This window comes from Sceloporus undulatus, chromosome 1 (assembly GCF_019175285.1).
Source record: "Sceloporus undulatus isolate JIND9_A2432 ecotype Alabama chromosome 1, SceUnd_v1.1, whole genome shotgun sequence".
In the NCBI taxonomy this organism is placed as follows: Eukaryota; Metazoa; Chordata; class Lepidosauria; order Squamata; family Phrynosomatidae; genus Sceloporus; species Sceloporus undulatus.
Window position 1 is genome coordinate 222,606,851 of NC_056522.1, and position 19,788 is coordinate 222,626,638.

The window sequence follows — 19,788 nt, forward strand, 5'->3', positions numbered from 1 at the left end:
CATCTAAATTGTCAAAATGTAGGAACATATTAAGTTGACAGTTAGGTCACTGTTCCATCAGGCTCAGTCTTGTCTACAATGACTGGCACAGAAACATTGGAGGTTTCAGCCCTGAGTGAAGATTCTGGCAATCAACCTGGGACATGTGAATTAGAAGGTCTATTGTTGAGTTTCATCACTTTCTCATACTCTTCTCAGGAACAGGAAACCTTTGGTCTTTCAGATGTTTTGGACCAGCTCCCATAATCTCTTATTCACTGGCCACAGTTGGTAGGGCTTGATAGAGGTGATACCCAAAACAGGGTCAAAATCTTTCCATTCCTATTCTGGAGAATAGCTACCACCCACCTCCAGAGGTCACTGCCCTAGAGATGGGAGAGATGAGGAAAGAAAACAGCACATAAACTACTTTAAACTACTATGTGCTTGTGTAAGTAGAAGCTCAAACCACAGCATGATATGAATATGATTTTTTTTACATACATCAGTGTAAAAAGGGGCAGAAATTGGACATATTTGCTTGGCATTTTAGGCTGGGGAAAAAACCCTGGATTCATCAAATGTAACAATATATCCCACCACCACCACCCCCGGCCCTGATTTATGCTATTGGCAGTGATTTCTTGGGGAATTGAGCCAAGGTGGAGATCTCACCCCATGATGCTAATGGATGTCCCCCCATGCTTAACCCATGAGATACACCAGGGTATTTATTATCCAGACATAAATATGTCAATATGTGTTACTGAAGCAAAACTGCCAAGGGACATTTTACAAATTTTGCTCTTACTTATCATCTTAAACAGTTAGAGCAGACAGAGGCATTCTGGTTACCTTTACCTATCTGACTTTGTACAGTCGGCCCTCCATATCCATAGATTCTTTATCTATGGATTCAACAATCTATGGCTTGAAAATATTCAAAAAATATATTAATTCCAACAAGCAAGCCTTGATTTTGCCATTTTATATAATGGATCATTTTACTATGACGAATTTATTTAATGGTATTTGAGCATCTATGGATTTTGGTATCGACAGGTGGTCCTGCACCAAACCCTAGAATATCAAGGGCCCACTGTATTTACATATTCTCCTAATAATGTTCCTTTATCATTTAGCAGTGGTTTAGGAAGAGAAATACAATGCAATTCACATCTGTGCTGACTGAGTATAGTTCAAATTCTCAATCCACAGGACATTTAACCCCACACCACCCTATTTTGGGTGTATTGAAAAGAAAGTGTAGTCTGCTTAGTCTTAACACCAAGTAAGGCTTGCATCAGAGGAGGTTATGGTTAGCAACCCCGTGCCAATGGTCCCAGGTCATTGCCAAACCCACTGGAACACCTGCTGCCTCCCACATACACCTTTTTCTGTGGTGGTAGCCACTGTGACAGAAGGAGCACCATCATTTGGGAGGATCAAGTGAAGACAGTAGGAGTTGCTTCAGCACTGCATGGAAGCCCATCAAGGAGAGGCATCACACAGAGGGGAACACTGATGTTTGCTTTTACACAAAGATTAAGAAGAATTCTGACTGAAAGATTCAGTGCTATCAGAAAACAAAGGAAACTGGGCCACACTACTTCACTACACTCATAGTGATGTTATTCCACTTTGTCTGCTCTGTCTGCCTCTTGTTGCATTCTGAGGCTTGTAGTTCAGTGAGGCCTAAGAGCTCTCTGGCTGAGAATTATAAATGCCCCTCCTTAAACTGTAAATCACAGAATGCAACAGGAGGCAGCCAGAATGGAATAGCAGCACTATAAGAGTGTAGTGCGGGTATCTAGTGGGATAAAAGGTGAGTAAAAGTGTAATAATCTTTCCCAATTTTCCAACAATTCCTTGCTACAATAGCATAGACGACTTTATCACATGTGACTTTTACACCACAATACAGTACAAGTCAGATAATAGCTTTTTTGGCCATACCCATCACATGATGTCATCTCCTTCTCATCTCTACCTTGTCCTTGAAGCAAGATTAGCCTTTGATAGAAAAACCTGTCAATAAGAACCAATAGTGCTAGTATAGCACTAGTCCTCAGATGTGGCAAATTATTCCCATGGCAATTCCAGGACTGCATGATCAAATGGTGTCAGTGTCTCCTCCTCTCCCTGTTCCCCTTCACTATTCTAGAATCTCCTTTTTGTGGATTTTTTTCCACTTGTTTTTTTTTTGTTTGTTTGTTTGTTCTGTTTTTAAACTATATTCACATAACTCCACAACAATGTTTAAAAAAACACATACACATAAACACAAGGCACATTGGGAAGGGGACATAGGATAGGGAGACGGGGTTGAGGATGAGGGCAGAGGAGGGTACAGTAGATCACGCTAATTGAATGATATGTGGTAGGGAGTGCTCCCAAACCAGCATGTGTGCACTTTCCTTCATTAACATACTCATGGCAAAAATGTGTGTGTGTGTGTGTGTGATAAAGTCCAGATGCTTTTGTTACCCAAATGAAGATTTAATTTAACTAGTCAAATTGACAAAACTGTCCATCCCACTTGATCTTCAGAAGAGTCTGTAACTTCATCTGCAAGCACGTCCACTATATTCAGGGTAGTCTTCAAAGATCCAGCACCATAGTCCATTTTCTTTCTTCACACAATAGATATTGGAAGATTCTCTCTTCTTCATTGCCATCTGAGATAGTCTTCATATAGCTCCAGCTGATAAATTACTTCGAACTGGTAAGAAGAGTCATGTCATAACATAAAAATGGCAGTGACTGAGACTAGCAACAGGGCATTCATGGCCTGCCTGCTGCTGCCTGATGTCCTCCGTGTATGTACAACTGCAAACACAGCATTGGTCTGGTTTGTTGGTATGTCGACATTGCAGATCATCCCTTCACAGCAGGAGATGCATTCCTGTTGGTTTTTATAAGACAGTATTATTGTTGGGAAGGAGGTCTGCCACCCAATGGGATAAATAAAACCTTGGCAGAATAATTATAAGCTTTAATTCATCATGTAGTGTGTTACAGTCAGCCCTCCTTATCCATGGATTTTTTTATCTGTGAATTCAAACATCCACGGTTTGAAAATATTCAAAAAAAATATAAATTTGATATAGCAAACCTTGATTTTCCATTTAATATAAGGGACACCATTTTGCTCTGCCATTATATTTAATGGGACTTGAGTATCCACAGATTTTGTTATCCAAGGGGGATTCTTGAACCATACCCCAGTGGATAACAAGGTCCCACTGTATATCTGCCAGGTTTATATATGAAGAAAATAACCGTTCTAGAAACAACCATTCTGAAGTTTTTTAAAAAATGAAAATGTTAGAATGCAGAAACCAAAAGTCACAAGTAACAGAAGGGGAATCTCCTCTTCTATGATGCACTTATTCAAAAGTACCTGCATTATAAATAGAACTTGGAGACATTTTGGGCTACACGTCCCAAAATGAAAGGAGAGTCTGGAAAATAATTGTCCAGAAAAGTAATTTTCCCAGGCACCGATTAAAAATAACTGAGAATGTGTTAAATATCTACTGCTTAATTCACTGGGAGACACTTGTTTTAAAATAAACCAGTCAAAGGTTTTTAATCAATGAATCTTGGTGTAATCAGCTACATCTACCGTAGGGATTTTTGGCACTGCTGAAGTACCACTTTTCCATTTCAGCTAGAAGTGGAATTAAAACAGTTCCACAGTGCGGGTAATAGAGCACTAACTTACTTAGCTATGCCCTACTCTCTACGGCCCTGGAAAGAAATTAGTAATTCAAGCACTCCCTTCTCCCTGTTCTCTTAAAGGGAACAGAAACTGACTGATAACATGGCAATCCATCACCATCCCTCAGCCACAATGAGTAGAAATAAAAAAATGGGTCAGGGCTACAGTGAGGAAACTCGTAACTAAAATGCACAGTAAACCTTAAGGTCCTTGACAATACTTTGCCTGCCTATAGAGAACAGGCTGCAACAACATTTTTATTTTACTGGAGGGGGTAGGATTGCTACAAATTAGGGGTCAGGGGAAAAACATCCATGGTAACATAGAAACTACCTGAATGGAACAATCTAGCATTGTCTAGATTGTCTTTTCTGACTGCATCAGCACTGTAGCATTTACTCTTTCCCCCCACTACCTATATACATCAAAACCTTAAGAGAAAATACTCATCATTCCAATGTTGTGATTAGGATGTTAGTATTTAATTATCTTGCTCCTGCAAATGAAGATGAATAATTTCTACAGTTTTGTCTGCTGTGGAAAAAATGAATATCTCTGCACAAATTTTGCCCAGTATTCTCACATCCTGAAGCATTTCAGAAATTATTTTATGAAGAAATACACACATGGCTTTTTGCATGAGAACTATGAGATGTTGCGTAAAAACTGTTTCCAGATAGTCATGTGTGGCTTTTTTGTGCAACAATGCTGTTTTCTATGTAAAAAAAAAAATAATAAAACCAGCCATCCTGGCCCCACAAGCCTTACAGAACAAAAATCTTGTGCAGAAAACAGCAATCTTGTACAACAAAGCCATGTAGCTTTTGAGCAGATGGGGTTTCAAAACTGCTGGGTTTTTTCCAAAAAAATTTTCTGTGTAAGCTTTCTGTTGTGCAGGATTGCTAATTTTTGTGTAATACTGTACAGTAATCTTGCACAAAAAGCCGCACATGGCTGTCTGGAAAAAGTGATTTTTGTACAAAATCTCACAGTTTTATCTCTCTTATACACAACAAGCCTTCTACACAGAACAATCTCCTGAAACATTCTGGGATGTGCAAGTGCAGGTAAAAACTACAGAAAACTCTTACCACTGTACTACTCCTCCAAACTGGATTGCTCAAGTGACAGAAAACCCATTTTTCAGCCTGAAAATAAATGAGAATATTCTTTCTATCCTTTCTTGTGATTATAGGACTGAGGTTAAGCAAGAAGGATATTACAAAGACAGAAGGGAGTTCTCTGATTTGAGCTGATGCTTATATCAGCTACAACAATCTGTGCAACAGGTTGCACTGATTCCCAATACTATAAGTAGTGAAAATAACTGGTGGTTTCTCAGCAATTTAGATACAGTGTCATGTCATGTCATGTCAAAAAATACATTATTTTAACTATAACATACTGGGTCCATCTGGGTTAAAAGGTGCTAATTCCAGAGCCTGGAATTAATTCATTAAAAGTAATTTCCTATGCACAATTAGTTGTAGTTTCAAATAACAATTTCCAGTATTAATATTGACCATTTGAGTGGTCACTCAACAATCAATAAATCATATTATTTTAAGAGTTACTCTTGGGGCAGTTTGGAGGAAGCTGGCTATTTTTAGTAATTTTAATTTTGCTTTTTAATTCAAAAGTCACACATCCCAAGTGCTTAACATAAGAAATTGATGCTTTAAAAATCACACAGACTATTAATGTTAAGAAATGGGTTTCTACATTAATGATATGATTTACATTACATTAATATAGTTTTAACATCAACGTTTCTAAGTGCTGATTAATCTACATGCAAATATTCTCTTAGCAGCCTGATCAGACATGTAAATTAGTGGGCCTGGATCTCCAAGTGCACAAAGTTCAAGGTCTGTGTAAACTTTGTCCTTTTAATATATCTATATCTATATAGATATACTGAATACATATTAAATATAGTTGATACATATGTATTCAATACATAGTGAATATAATACATTTAAAACATATATATATATATATATATATATATTTCCATACAAGGCAATTTAGAAAATGTACATATCCATGGATTCTTTAGCCACAGATTCGATCATCCACTGTTAGAAAATATTAAAATAAAATAAAATAAAATCCAAAAAGCAAACCTTAATTTTGCTTTTTTAATGTAAGGGGTACTATTTTGCTATCCTAATGTATATACAGTAATGCGACTTGACCATCCATGGATTTTGGTATCCACAGAGGGGTCCTGGAACCAAGCCACAGTGGGTACCAAGGGGCCACAGTATTTCCTTGTTTTGCATAATGAACTCTGCTTGGGGTTGTTGTTGTTGTTGTTATTATTATTATTATTATTACATTTATTTATATAGTGCCATAGGCTTTACATAGCGCTTTACAAGGGTTGTGTCAAGGAAACGAGAATGGGTAAGTAGGGTTGCTGTTGTGTGCCTTCAAGTCATTTCAGACTTATGGCACCCTTAAAGCAATGCTCTCATAGGGTTTTCTTGGCAAAATTTGTTCAGAAAAGGGGGTCTGAATTTTCCTTTCTCTGAGGCTGAGAGACTGTGACTTGCTGAAGATCTCCCAATGGGATTCCATGGCTTTCAAACCCTGGTTTCCAGAGTCATAATCCAACACTCAAACCATTACATCACACTGGCCCCTAAGTAGGGTATTGAAACCACATTCACAACAAACTGTAGTAAGGACACTCTCTGTCACTACCCAACTTCCCAAGGTTTTCTAAGGCAGTGCCCACACATTTATAAATCTGTGTTCAAAAGCTTAAGAGAGAAATTTCGAGGGAAGGAGAGAGGGAGGAAGGAAATATTCAAAGGCCTAAGAATTAGAGGGAAGGAAGAAAGACTGAAGGTCCCAATATGTAAAACCAAATTTTACATTAGCATTGCACTTGCATGAATATACACAGCCTTGCTTTTTTGCTATGTTGGAACTGTAAGAACCCCTTCTCTGCCATCTTGGAGCAGATTGTGTCAGTTTAAATATCTGTTCAGTGACTCATTTGTTTATGGCCCAAACAGAACATCCTTGAGCAATACTACATCTGATATCCAGAATGAAGACAGTTCTTATTTACTTTTTTAGATGGTAATCCACAGCCCATAGCCTAGAGCTGTACTCTGGCTTATAGAAACTGGTGAGACTGCTGCTGGTGAAGTAATAAAAGAACAGAAATTCAATATTGCAGGCTGGGTTCAAAGATGTAAAACAAACACACACATCCTTGCAAAACTGTTTTCCTTGACATCCAAAGGTAACACTTACCATACGACTAGTTTCCTTGCGGTGACGACAGCCAACAAAATGGCATTCTTCTCTGGTAGCACATTTTTTTGTTACGGAGGTGCTTCTTCCATGGCTGGTGAAGTGATGGACTGTTAAACAGTACTGTGTGTCTAAGAAATTAAAGAAAAGTCAAATCAAGAACAGGACTGCATCCATAAGTGATTCAGGCATTGTAATTCAAAAGCACACACTCAATCTCCTGATCAGAAATCAAGTTTCCATTCATGGCTGAGTACCTGACCTAGAATTATTGATGCAGAATATATTATTTTTCTGCCCCTGACTAACCTCAGGCCCAGGCTGACTCACCCACCTCTCTTGTTATGGAAAAATCTTTGGTTTCCTCTTTGGGAATATTTAAAATGTTTCTTCCTTCCTTGTCATCTTCTTTAAAATTAAGGCATACATTTTCAGGCCCTGTGATCCCTTAAACAGGACTACCTGTATATTAATGTATGCTGTCCCAAATAGAGCTTTAAGTATTAAGTATTACTTTTCAATAAAGAACTACCTACTTTACTCTGCTCTGATTGCTCAACAGGTCATTACTGTGCTGCCAGATTCCTCCCTCACCCCATCATCTTCTTCTTTAAACAGACCAATATAGCTATCAGTTTGAAAAAGGTCATTATCTGTTACTGCAGTCCAAAAGGTAAGTTCTGGAGTTACTTGTAGCTAATAAACTACTTATATGGGAAACATATAAAAATGTGGGAAACTATAACACCCATGAACTCTTGCCATCAGCCATGCTGGGTGAAGCTTTGGGGAGCTGAAATCCCAAGCACCTAGAGGATCAAAGTCTCCCCAACTCTTTAGCAAGTCTATAAACTGAAGCTACTGAGAAGCAGCATGAGTCTCATGATTGGAATGTAGTAACAGAGGAGTATAACCTTTTAAAGAGAAATAGGACAAACAGGAAAGGAGGAGAAATAGCATTATATGTCAGGGTTGTTTAGATCTGTGAAGACATCCAAGACTTAAATCCTGTAAGCCATGTGGAGAGCATCTGGATAAAAATTAAAGGGTAGGGAAACAACAGGGATGTTATTGTGGGAGCCTACTACAGACCCCCAAGTCAGATGGAGGAATTGGATGATGGCTTTCTAGAACAAATGACCACACACTCAGAAAGGAGAGATGTTGTAGTGATGGTTGACTTCAACTATGCTGATATTTGCTGGAAATCAAAGTCAGCCAAAATGTTAAGGTCTTGCAAATTCCCCACTTGCCTGGAAGACAGTTTAATTGTCTAAAAGATGGAAGAGGCAACAAGAGAATCAGCTATTTTAGATCTGATTCTAAACCAGCATATGTGACCTGGAAAATCGGGTGCCAATGGTGGGATCCTTAGGTGGGAGTGATCATGTCCTCCTGGAGTTTGTTATACAGTGGAAAGGGGAAGCCAGGCATAGTCAGACACAGATTCTAGACTTTAGAAGAGCTGATTTCAGTAAACGTAGGGAAATACTGGGGGGTGACTCGCTGGTAAGGAATACTAAAAGCAAAGGGAGTTCAGGATGGATGAGTGTTCCTCAGAAGGGAGATATTGAAGGCACAATTTTTAACTGTTCCAATGAGGAGGAAAAATGGGAGATGTCTCAAGAAGCCAGGATGGATGACTAAAGAACTTTCAACTGAATTAAGTTTTAAATGGGGCATGTAGAAGAAATGGGGAAATCACCAAAGAGGAATTCAAATAGCTAGCATGTGTAGGGATAAACTCAGAAAAGCTAACATGTAGAATGAGGCTTGCTAGAACAATAAAAATGGATTTGGGGGGGGGGGGGTATGTCCATAGCAAAAAGAAGAAGGAGAAAATGATAGGGCCATTGTATGGAAAAGATGGCAAAATGCTAACAGGGGGCAGAGAAAAGGCAGAACTACTCAACACCTTCTTTGCCTCAGTCTTCTCAGAAAAGGAAAAGGGTGCTCAACCTGAGGAAAATGGAGCAGAAGAAACAGTAGGGGAAATGCAGCACAGGATAAGTAAAGAGGTAGTAAAGGAATATCTGGTTAATCTAAATGAATTTAAATCTCCAGAACTGGATGGACTACATCCAAGGGTATTAAAAGAACTGGCAAATATAATCTCAGAGCCATGGGCAATAAGCTTTGAGAACTCCTGGAGAACAGGAAAAGTCCCAGCAGACTGGAGGAGGAAAAATGTTGTCCCCATCTTCAAAAAGGGGAAAAAAGAAGATCCCAACAATTATCGGCCAGTTAGTCTGACATCTATACCAGGAAAGAATCTGGAGCAGATAATTAAACAGAGAGTCTGTGAACATCTAGATGGCAATTCCATAATCACAAAAAGTCAACATGGGTTTCAGAGAAATAAGTCATGCCAGACTAATCTGATCTCTTTTTTTGATAAAATTACCACCTTGGTAGATGAAGGGAATGCTGTAGACATAGCATATCTTAATTTCACTACAGCCTTTAACAAGGTCCCTCATGATATTTTTGCAAACAAGCTAGTAAAATGTGGGCTGACAATGCAGTTGTTAAGTGGATTAGTAATTGGTTGACTGGCCAAACCCAAAGGGTGCTCAGCAATGGTTCCACTTCATCATGGAGAATAGTGACTAGTGGGATGCCACAGGGTTCTGTCCTGGGCCCAAGCTTGTTTTCTGCTGCTCCAGAGAATAAGACCCGGAACAATGGATGCAAACTACAGGAAAAGAGATTCCAACTAAACATTAAGAGGAACTTCCTGACAGTAAGAGCTGTTCAACAGTGGAACACGATCCCTCAGGGAACGGCGGAGTCTCCTTCTTTGAAGGTTTTTAAACAGCGGCTGGATGGACATCTGTCAGGGATGCTTTGATTGAGAGTTCCTGCAAAGGGGGTGGGTGGGTGGACTGGATGGCCATTGTGGTCTCTTCCAATTCTATGATTTTATGATTCTAACACCTTCAGCATTCTTAACACATAGGAAGGGCACGCCACAGAGTAAGCTATAAAGGTCAGTTCTAACCAGCATTGTAACATGAAGAAGCAGGAGTACAGATGAGGGCACTGCTCCCCAATAAAAATTCTGTTCCTCCAGTTAAATACTCTTGTAGTCCCCAAATTTCTAAAATTTCTAAAACTGTGCAGAAACTGTGTGAAAATCATTCACACTTAGAACTGCTAGATTTCCTGTGTGTGTATTCCCTTGGTAAATGTCCCTCCCCCTTGAATACCTAAAATGGATTGCTAAATGTTCCAATGAAGTTTTAAGTCACTGCAATACTAGAAATTTGGAGACTGATGGACATTTTCATTCTGGGAGGGGGGCATATGATTTAGAGAGCCGATGCCTTCATTTTGCCTCCGAGTAGCTAAACTCTATGTAGAACTAAAGTGCTTGTTGTTGTGTTCAAGTGAGTTCCTAGAAAGGAATTTAGGAAATCAGCTGTGTATCCTGAAGCCATCAGTCTGAATGTTCAATCCTACTTAACCATCTGATGCTGTAATGTGGAGTTGGTTGGAAAAGCCCAAGCAAATGCTTTTTAATATCTTACTGTTCACCTCACACTTACTCTGAGGACACCATTTATCTTCAGCCCATCTGTTACAGTTGTAATTATCTACAACATTGTCACATGTGAAACACTTGAAGCTGCTTGGATATGGAGTAGCTTTAAAATTAAAAGAAAAAGAAGAAACTGATTAAATAGTTCACCACCTTGATCCCAAATACCCTTCTCTCCCCAGTAGGCCCTAGAATAAAGGGAAATGAGTAGCAATAAATGTTGTTAAATTTCAAATTAATCTTTTTACAGTACAAGTGCATTTATTCAAAGATAAGCCTTACTGAGTTCAATGGGACTTACTCCCTAGTCAGAGTATTTACTACTGCAACCTTATTCATTGTGTATTATTATTCATTAACCAGGAAGTTCAAAACAGAATAAAATAAAATAAAACAACAGAAAGATCTTAAAAATAGAATATGTTACATGTTGTGATTAATGTTTTATGTTATGACTAAATACAGGCAATAAAAGTATGTAATAGTCTCGGTTTGATTAACGTGTCTGGAAGCTGGGTTAAATGAGGATTCAAGATCCATTTGAACTTAAAATGTACAGTGGGCCCTTAGTATCTGCTGGGGGACCCCCTCCCCCCAAAATCCATAGACGTTCAAGTGCCATTAGGTACAATGGAATGGAAATTGGTGTCCCTTATATAAAATGACAAAATCAAGGATTGCTTTTGGGAATTTATATAATTTTTCAATATTTTCAAGCCATGGATGCTTGAATCCATGAATAAAGAATCTGTGGATATGGAGGACTGGGTGTAGGATATTTAATATGGCCAAATGGTCTCACAGCAGCAAACCACAAAGATTATAATTTGGTGTAGGGGAGCAAGAAAGGGTAGTAATTACACAGTCTCAGTTGAGATGCCTACCCACTCTGGGTACCATGGGAGAAGCAAGGTGATATAGTGAGTCTACCTAGCAGAAAGAGTAAGGTGGCTTCTTAAGATAGAAAATTGGGGGTGTCAAAAATGGATAATAAATGGCTAGTTATTTGTTGTGGTCACACTGCATTTTTGTTTTTTTTACTGCCAGCGAAGGAAAGGGGGGATTATGGGGTTTTCTAATATATATAATAGAAAACCCCATAATCCCCATAAACAAAGGTGTTTGGGGAGATTAATTAGATGTCAGCCACCTTGAGTCCATATATATATATATACACACACACACACACACACACACACACACACACACACATATATACAAGGTGGCTGACATCTAATTAATCTCCCCAAACACTTTTGTTGGTCTTGGGTACTGGAGGGTGGGTTCTTCTGCTAAGGGCAGCACTATGTCTTGAACTAGTTTTGGATAGAAATGTGGCACAATTTTTTGTATGTCACCAGCATAACCCCTATTATACATGCACTAATGTTATAAAAAGACTTAACAGATCTATGGCTTATTGCAGCTGCCTGAAATCATGACTAACCACAGCATGGTCATGTGGATATGGCACACCCACCCTCTGGCTTCTTCTGGGGCTGCATCTATATAGCAAGTCAACAAATTAAAATCTACAGTGCTCATTTAATGATACACAGAGTCTCTAATACTGTGTACACAACAAATGCATGAAGGAGGCATAGGAAAGGCAATTAAGAGGTGCGACAACTTAATCAGATAAACATGCAGGTGTGCATTTCAAGTCCTTAATCAAGGGCTCCACCTAATAATTAACAACCACTGAAGACAGTCAGATTAATGTTTTGTTTTTAGATCTATACAGGACTGTACTATACATTCATTAAAAAAAATCATCCCAGTGACTTAAAATAGAAAATGCTGACAAAGCTCAAACAGTACTTTCTGGCATACCCAACAGCATTGTAGCTGGGTACTTACGGTCAACTGGAAGTCTCACATTATAGAAGTTGATGTTCTTGGCTAGAATCCAATTGCCTGAGAGGAGGAGGATCTGAACAAATGCTACAACAGCCAACATGTGACAGAGTAGTGGCATGCTGTTACTGTACATTCAACTCCTTGTTACACCTGAAAGGAAGGTGGGGAGGAGAGCATATTCTATTTAAAAAACGAAAATTTGAGAATATGATTCTATTTGGCACTATCTCTACTATTATGTAGTCACAAATTTACCACCACCACTGCCAACACTGTTGCTGCCAACAATGATTGCACATAAAGATGACTTTGGTGCTACAAATCTAAGCTGCTACTGCCTTCTACTGGCCTGTTTATGATGCAAGTTCCTTGCATGGGAAATATGCATACCTTAGAATGCAAAGCAGCTAATTTACCAGTGGGCTATAACATTTGCCCCAAATTACTATCAACAGGACAAACACATTGTTCAGGAGGGGCAACAGTTAAACCAAATGACAAGACTGAGCTAAACTTTTTAAAAGTTTTTATTGAATTAGGGTTTAAGTATAATAATACTTTAACATCGTACCTTACAATGTTGTTTATGGTCAAACGGGAAGGAACAAGTATAGAACATACATAACCTAACATAAAAAATAAACTGTCATAACACACAATCAAAAGTGGAATCGACATTATAATAAAGTAAGTTCTCAGGAGAGTCAATTTTGGTTGATCTATCTTTTTCTCTCTTTAAAGGGTACATCTTGAGATTACTGATTTATTGCTTTCCTCTAAAATCTAGACTGCTCACTCTTTAACAAATAAGGCTGATATTGTGACACTACACATCACTGAAACCTATTTTTCTATAATCTTTTGAGGGTCTGAAGGTGGTCCTCGACTTTGAGAATTATCTTTAATATATTACAAGTAAATAAACTAAGTTTCTACAAACTGATAATGTTTTTCCTGTCCATCCAGTGCTTTGAATTTGCTAGAGAGCTTTTCACAGAGTGTGAGAGTCCAAATATGTTTAAACCATGCCTGAATATTTAAATATAATGATCTAATATAATATAATTATATAGGAATGTTATACTGATGATATATCATTCCTGCAAACATAATTCAGAATTAACAGAATGCATATGTGTACAAGCTGACAAATAATGGTTTTGCCATGCTGTTGTATCAACAGAACCACACTGTTCACACTGTATGTATACAAGAACATTACTAGCCCAACTAAATATTTCACCAGTATAACCTGACAAATAGTAGCTAAAAGATGTTCGGTATCACCACTAGATGGCACAGGATAAGGCTATTAGAACCACAGTTCCCAAGCTAATTTTGTACCCAATGGTCTGAAACTCAGCCAGGTATGATGCTGGGAACCAGCCCGTGCACTCTCTCTCACTCAATGCGCCCATTAAAAAAAATTCAAGTCAAGTCAAGTTTTATTAGTTAAAAATCCTTAGTCATTACAAATAGATCAAGGTGTGATGGGGTATAGCACTAAACCTACTATTACGTTTATTATAGATTATCCTCGGTACAACATATACATTTGGCAAGAGAGCTCTGAATTCTTTCTAGGAAAATACATGGCAACCTTGAGCATCAAATGCTTATTCCCATCCAGGTATCAAACAAATGAAGGATTCTAGGAAATATTAACATTTTATCCACTTACTGAAGAACCCGTGTGTACAAGCACGATAGCACAGAGCCTTAAAAGTAACTTTTGTGCAATAAAAATCCCAACATGGACACTGGGGATTGTCATCAAAAAATGTAACGTTCAAGCTTTGTCTTAGTAGGATACATGAACACAGAAACATGATTTCTTAGTGATCACAGTCAAATAAACCAAACTATCCCCCCCTACCCAGAACAAATCTAGATACATAGAAGTTTAGCACACCTGTATTTTAGGGATAAAAATAGAAAAAGGAAAAGAAAAGAAGGATCTGCTCCTAACGTCCTCCATTCTTCTGCCCTCACCTTTCCACACACACACAGACACAAGAAAATCAGTTTCACACTGTATGTCCCTCCTGGAGAAAAGCTCTGTTGACTTCTGAAGTCTTTTATCCTGACCTCTGACAGTGTGGTTTAGTCTCTTATCACCAACAGATGGTAGTATCCATGTCAGAGGGTAATGAATCTACTCCAGATGTTAGATTGAACTGTAAAGGGAGGCTACCAGCTTTTATGATCTCTTACTGCTGGAAACTTTGTGAGTGGAGGAAAAAAGCAGCAGTGCTAAAATAAACTGTTCTCTGAGGGATAGGGAACCCTTAGCGTTTCAGATGTTTTGACCTATGACTTCTATCCATTCCACCCAACATGGCCACTGGTTGAAGAATTGTGGAGTTTATAGGCCAACAACAACTAGAGGATACTCCAGTGCTGTGTGATAAGAATTACTGAGGCCTGTTACAGACTGCCAAAATAAAGCTGCTTCGGGTTTCTTTGGAGGTATGTTATTTAAATGATGCATGCACCCTAAGAATCCAGAAGCTGCACCAAAGCTTCACTCCAGTGCTTAGGAATGGAATGTGGCTTTGGCACGACCTCCAGACTCTTAGGACCCATGCGTCATTTAAATAGCACACCTCCAAAGAGACCCGAAGCAGCTTTATTTTGGCAGTCTGTAACAGGCCTGAGTATGTACCACAGCTCAGGGGCTTAAGATTTTCATTAGGCATTTGCTGCTGTTGTTAAATACCCTTGAGTCGATCTTGACTCATGGCGACCCTGTAGATAAGACATCTCCAAGACTCCCTATCTTCCACTATTCTTCTAAGCTCTTGCAGATTCATACTCGGGACTTCCGAAATTAAGTCCATCCATCTAGCACGTGGTCTTCCTTTCTTTCTACTTCCCTCCACCTTTCCTAATATTATTGTCTTTTATAATAATTTCATGTCTTCTCATGATGTTGCCAAAGTATTTCAGTTTAGTCATCTTTGCCTCAAGGGAAATTTCAGGCTTGATCTGTTCTAGGACCCATTAATTTGTTCTTTTTGCTGTTTATGATATCCACAGTACTCTTTTCCAGCAGATCTCAAAGGAATTTATTCTCTTTTTGTCCATTTTGTTAGCTGTCCAGATCTTATGATTCTAGCTTTCAAGCTCAGTTGAATATCTTTGCTCTTTAGGAGCTTTTCTTTCATAGCTGCCCTCCCTATTCTTAGTCCTCTGATTTCTTGATTGCAGTCTCCATTCTGATCAATAAGCATACAGCTGGTCAAACAGGGTACAGATGGATCTTTATATAAAATCAGAAGATGCACAGCACTGTTGGTGAAAGTCTCTAGTAGACAGCATTCTAAACATGTTTCATCAACTCAATTCTTGCACTCTTTCCCACACACATGTGTGTTAGTAAGGGATTTTTTCATTAGATTCTGGTTTTATTGTGATAGTTTAAACTGACATTTTTGTTCCTGCAGACAACTGATTCAGGGATAAAAACATTAACATAGATTTTGCCTGCAGGGAACTGTGCGTTCATTTGCTTTCTATCCCTTGGACTCACAATTGTTTTGGCCTAATGCTCATACGAAGTAAGGCAGAAAGGGTATAAAGTGGGCCCTTGGAATCCACTGGGGTTTGGCTTCAGGACCCACGATGGATACCAAAATCCATGGATGTGCAAATCCTTTTATAGACAATGGCCAAGTAAAATGGTGTCCTTTATATAAAATAACAAAATCAAGGTTTGCTTTTGGGTTGTTGTTTTTTTAAATACATTTCCAAGCAGTGGATCTTTGGATACAGAGGGCCTTGTACTTACCTATGAAATATTCTAAGCTCTGTATAGCCTTGACGTTATAGTGTTGCAACACAGAGACCTTTATTTCACTTAACCCATGAAGCCATATTTCATGTTTGCACTTCAAATGGCTTCTTCTGTACTGTTCAAGCACCATCCAAACTAACAGAAGAATCAGGGATGTGGAAGCATTTATGAATGCCAGACTAGCAGTTCACTTTATGTTTGCTGTTTGCAGGTTGAGTAGTAACTGTTCTGTAGGGCTTATCTTCCAGAGGAAAGAAATTGGCTTTTATATAAATAAAGTGTGAAGTAGTGCCCTTGACAGCCAACATGCACAATTGAAACAAAACTCAAATCTGCACCTGCATCATTCAGCAAATGTTTTGCTCTCAGCCTTGTTGGTTTAGCATGAAGTGCTTCAGGCAAAGCAAATGACATACAGAGTAGGAATACCAAGTGGAACTCCAATCTGGGGAACTGGTAGTTATGTAAGAGGGGGATTTTATATTACACCTTGGCAGCCTGGAGTCCCAGCCCAGTCATCATGTGACCCCTGACTTATTGGGATATCCCCTGAAAACTGATACACCTTTTCATGTGCTTGAGTAACAGAAGAAACTCCAGGCCATGTGGGAAGATCACACATCATGGCTACTCCTTGGGGAGCTACACCCATTTCTAGAGGGCAGAGTAAAGGTTTCTCATCGTTATTTAGCAATATAAGAAGGATCAGCACTGCTGCAACTCCAGGGGCTGGCAAGACAGCATTCTAAAGGTTGATATTGAGACACGTGGAAATATAAAATTTTTGCTATACAGTAAGCTCAGCTTTCCTCTACTTCTTCCTTCAACATCTTATATACTGCCTATAGGTGAATCCTGGCTATCTCTTCTTATGTGGCATTTCCTCATACTTTATTTGGGCTGAACATTGTCTTTTTTATGTCTAGTGCCCCTCTACCACTAGTACACACCGTACAGACACACACCATATATATTGGGGGGGGGGGTGCCACTTTTTAAAAAAGGTAGCTTAACATTTCCCACTGCAAATGCCAAGTGATGTACCTATCATGCTCCAATTTGTCTCCTGCTCACAAACTGACTGCCTCTCTGTTCACTATCACTGTGTGCACAGCTAACAGTACAATTCTAATCATAAACATAAGGCTCTCTCCATGGGTCATATCAAAATCCATAATTTTTGCCCCAAAACCTGCCCTCAGTTTATACATGAGGGAGACAACTGATTCCTCTGTATAGTTTTGCAAGACACAAATATAGGTTTTGAAGATCCAAAGTTGACAGAAAACCTTTCATTTAAGAGTTATTCGTTTCAGTGATAGCAAACTATGTTTTGTTTCAGGTTGGCATATGTTTTGCTTTGCTCTACAAGATACTACTGTGCCTCTGAACACCACAGGGTTGTTATCTACAGCTTCTCATTATTCCTCTCCTTCACCATTTTGATGTTGCTCCTCTGGCTGAGCTATTTATGACAACTATCTATTTTATTGCAGTCTGTTTACCTGCTTCCTTGTATCCATGCAAAACTTCACTCTATCACCGATTTTTGCCCAAGTGGTCAACTTTATCAGGCTATTTGTATATGTTATTTCAACCAAAGTTTAAAAATGTGGACATCACATACTTAATACAAATAAATACAGAGACAGATATATTAGAAAAGAAGGGATTCAATTGCTGCCCTTCTTCCACCAGCAATTCAATACAATGGTAAAAAAAAAGCACTATTTAGCCAGAGCTGACTTGCCATTTGGCAGAATGAGGCTATCACCTATGGTGGCAAAAGCTGTAACGAGGTAGTAGTGGCAACTATCCATCTGCCCTGCCTCCGTATTTCTGTCTCGTTGAGGACAGAGCTCTGGGATATAAACAACCTGTCCTGACCCCCCTCCTCCAAACATACACACAGCTTCCCTGCTGTCGCAGATGTAATGGAGGGCTCTATTCAACTGCCTGTCATGTCAGCTTCTCCACACAGAACAGGAAGATTTTGTTTTTTGCTTCCAAAATAACTCATTATGTTACAGGTGCAATGCAATCTTGTTATTGTTGTTCACAGCCCTCAAATCAACTGCGACTTATGGTGATCCTATGAATGGGAGACCTCTAAATCACGCTATCATCAACTGCCCTGCTCAGGTCTTGCAAACCCAGGGCCATAGCTTTCTTGAATGAGTCTATGCATCTGGTATGCACTCTTCCTTTCTTCTGAGTGCCTTCTACTTTACTAAGCATTACTGTCTTATCTAGTCAGTCATGTCTACTCATGACATGGCCAAAATATGACAGATTCAGTTTAGTCATCTTGGCTTCTACAGAGAGTTCTGGCTTGATTTTCTCTAGGACCCATTTGCTTGTCTTTTTAGTAGTCCATGGTACCTGCAGGAAGGAGTTCCATTGTGATCACTGAGAAGGTTCTCTCATGTGATTTCACCAGATGTGTTTATGACAATGTCAGGACCAAGTGAAAGGCATCTCCCTGCAAGATCCTAAAACATGGGCAGGTTCACATAGAGAAAAGTACTCTTTCAGATAATTTGTACCCCAGTCCTTTTGGTAATGAAGTTCCCTGTACTTAACCAGCCCTTTCTTTGGACAGCAGTCATGCAGCCTATCATTGGGACTGTATCTAAAGCCCAACCAGCTTGGCAGAACCTTCCAGATCTTGTACATTACTGACCTAAGCCTTCCAGACTGCAAGATCAACTCCATGCCACAGTAAGCTGCCAGAATAGGACTTTGTGGAGGCTTTTCTTTTACAAATGTTGTATTGTAATCTGATCTCAGTTTTTAGGTGACCCTGTAGAGCTTTCTGACTGACAGACATTTGGCTTTTTGAGTTTGTTGTGAATTTGCACAGAAGTGTATTGTGCAACATGGTATTTCAGTGTAATATTATGTGTTTTGCCCCAGCTGCTTCTTAAAATAAAAGATTATATTAAAAACTAAGCACAGAAACATGCCTTCCATTTCAGACTTTTGGTGTGTGTGTGTGTGTGTGTGTTACGAATACACGTATATGCATCTACCTAGATAATGTTCTAGTGACTACGTTCCAGAATTATATACTTTTATTGTACTCTTCCCCAACCTATATACACATATACACATAGCTCCTTATCCAGTACACACAATGTTCTTAATTCAAAATCTTCCAATGCCAGGTTACATATTAAAAGCCAGCCGAGTTAATAAATCCTCTGGTCAAATAGTCTTTGCATTTCAAACATTCACCCTGCAGTACCCAAACAGGAACCAGTCTGGACACTTCCAGAGACTTTTACCCACCATCCATGGCTTCATTAATCAAACTGTTTTTGCATGACAAATGGTGTGCAGCAGCCTGTGAAAGTATCTGCTACTACAATGTCAATTGAACAAATGCACGATTAAATTTTTGCCAGTTGTTCCTGGAAGCTATCATTTCTCTCAACTGAAAAATTTCTAACAATTCACATAGCTTCAGCTGCTACTTGTAATTAAAAAGCTAAATGGAGTCACTGACTGTGAAAGGAGCAGTCTTGTTTAAGCCTCACAAAAGAATGACCAGCCACTGCCATACAACTGAAAGAACTAAAATTAATCTGTTGGGATACAGCATTTCAAGGTGTTACA

General features: G+C 39.0%; 1 protein-coding gene across 4 annotated transcripts in view; it reads right to left on the reverse strand.

Moving 5' to 3' along the window:
* Positions 1 to 245: 245 nt before the first annotated feature.
* The window catches only part of LYPD6B (LY6/PLAUR domain containing 6B), an 82,857-nt gene continuing 63,314 nt past the window's right edge, over positions 246 to 19,788 (reverse strand). For all 4 annotated transcript variants that reach the window (XM_042446061.1, XM_042446060.1, XM_042446058.1 and 1 more), the window contains 4 exons: positions 12,375 to 12,524; positions 10,522 to 10,620; positions 6,974 to 7,104; positions 246 to 2,884 (listed from right to left, as the gene is read on the reverse strand). In XM_042446061.1, the coding sequence (XP_042301995.1) occupies positions 2,720 to 2,884; positions 6,974 to 7,104; positions 10,522 to 10,620; positions 12,375 to 12,507 (528 nt within the window). In that variant the 5' untranslated portion in view covers positions 12,508 to 12,524 and the 3' untranslated portion in view covers positions 246 to 2,719. The remainder of the gene's footprint in view (positions 2,885 to 6,973; positions 7,105 to 10,521; positions 10,621 to 12,374; positions 12,525 to 19,788) is intronic.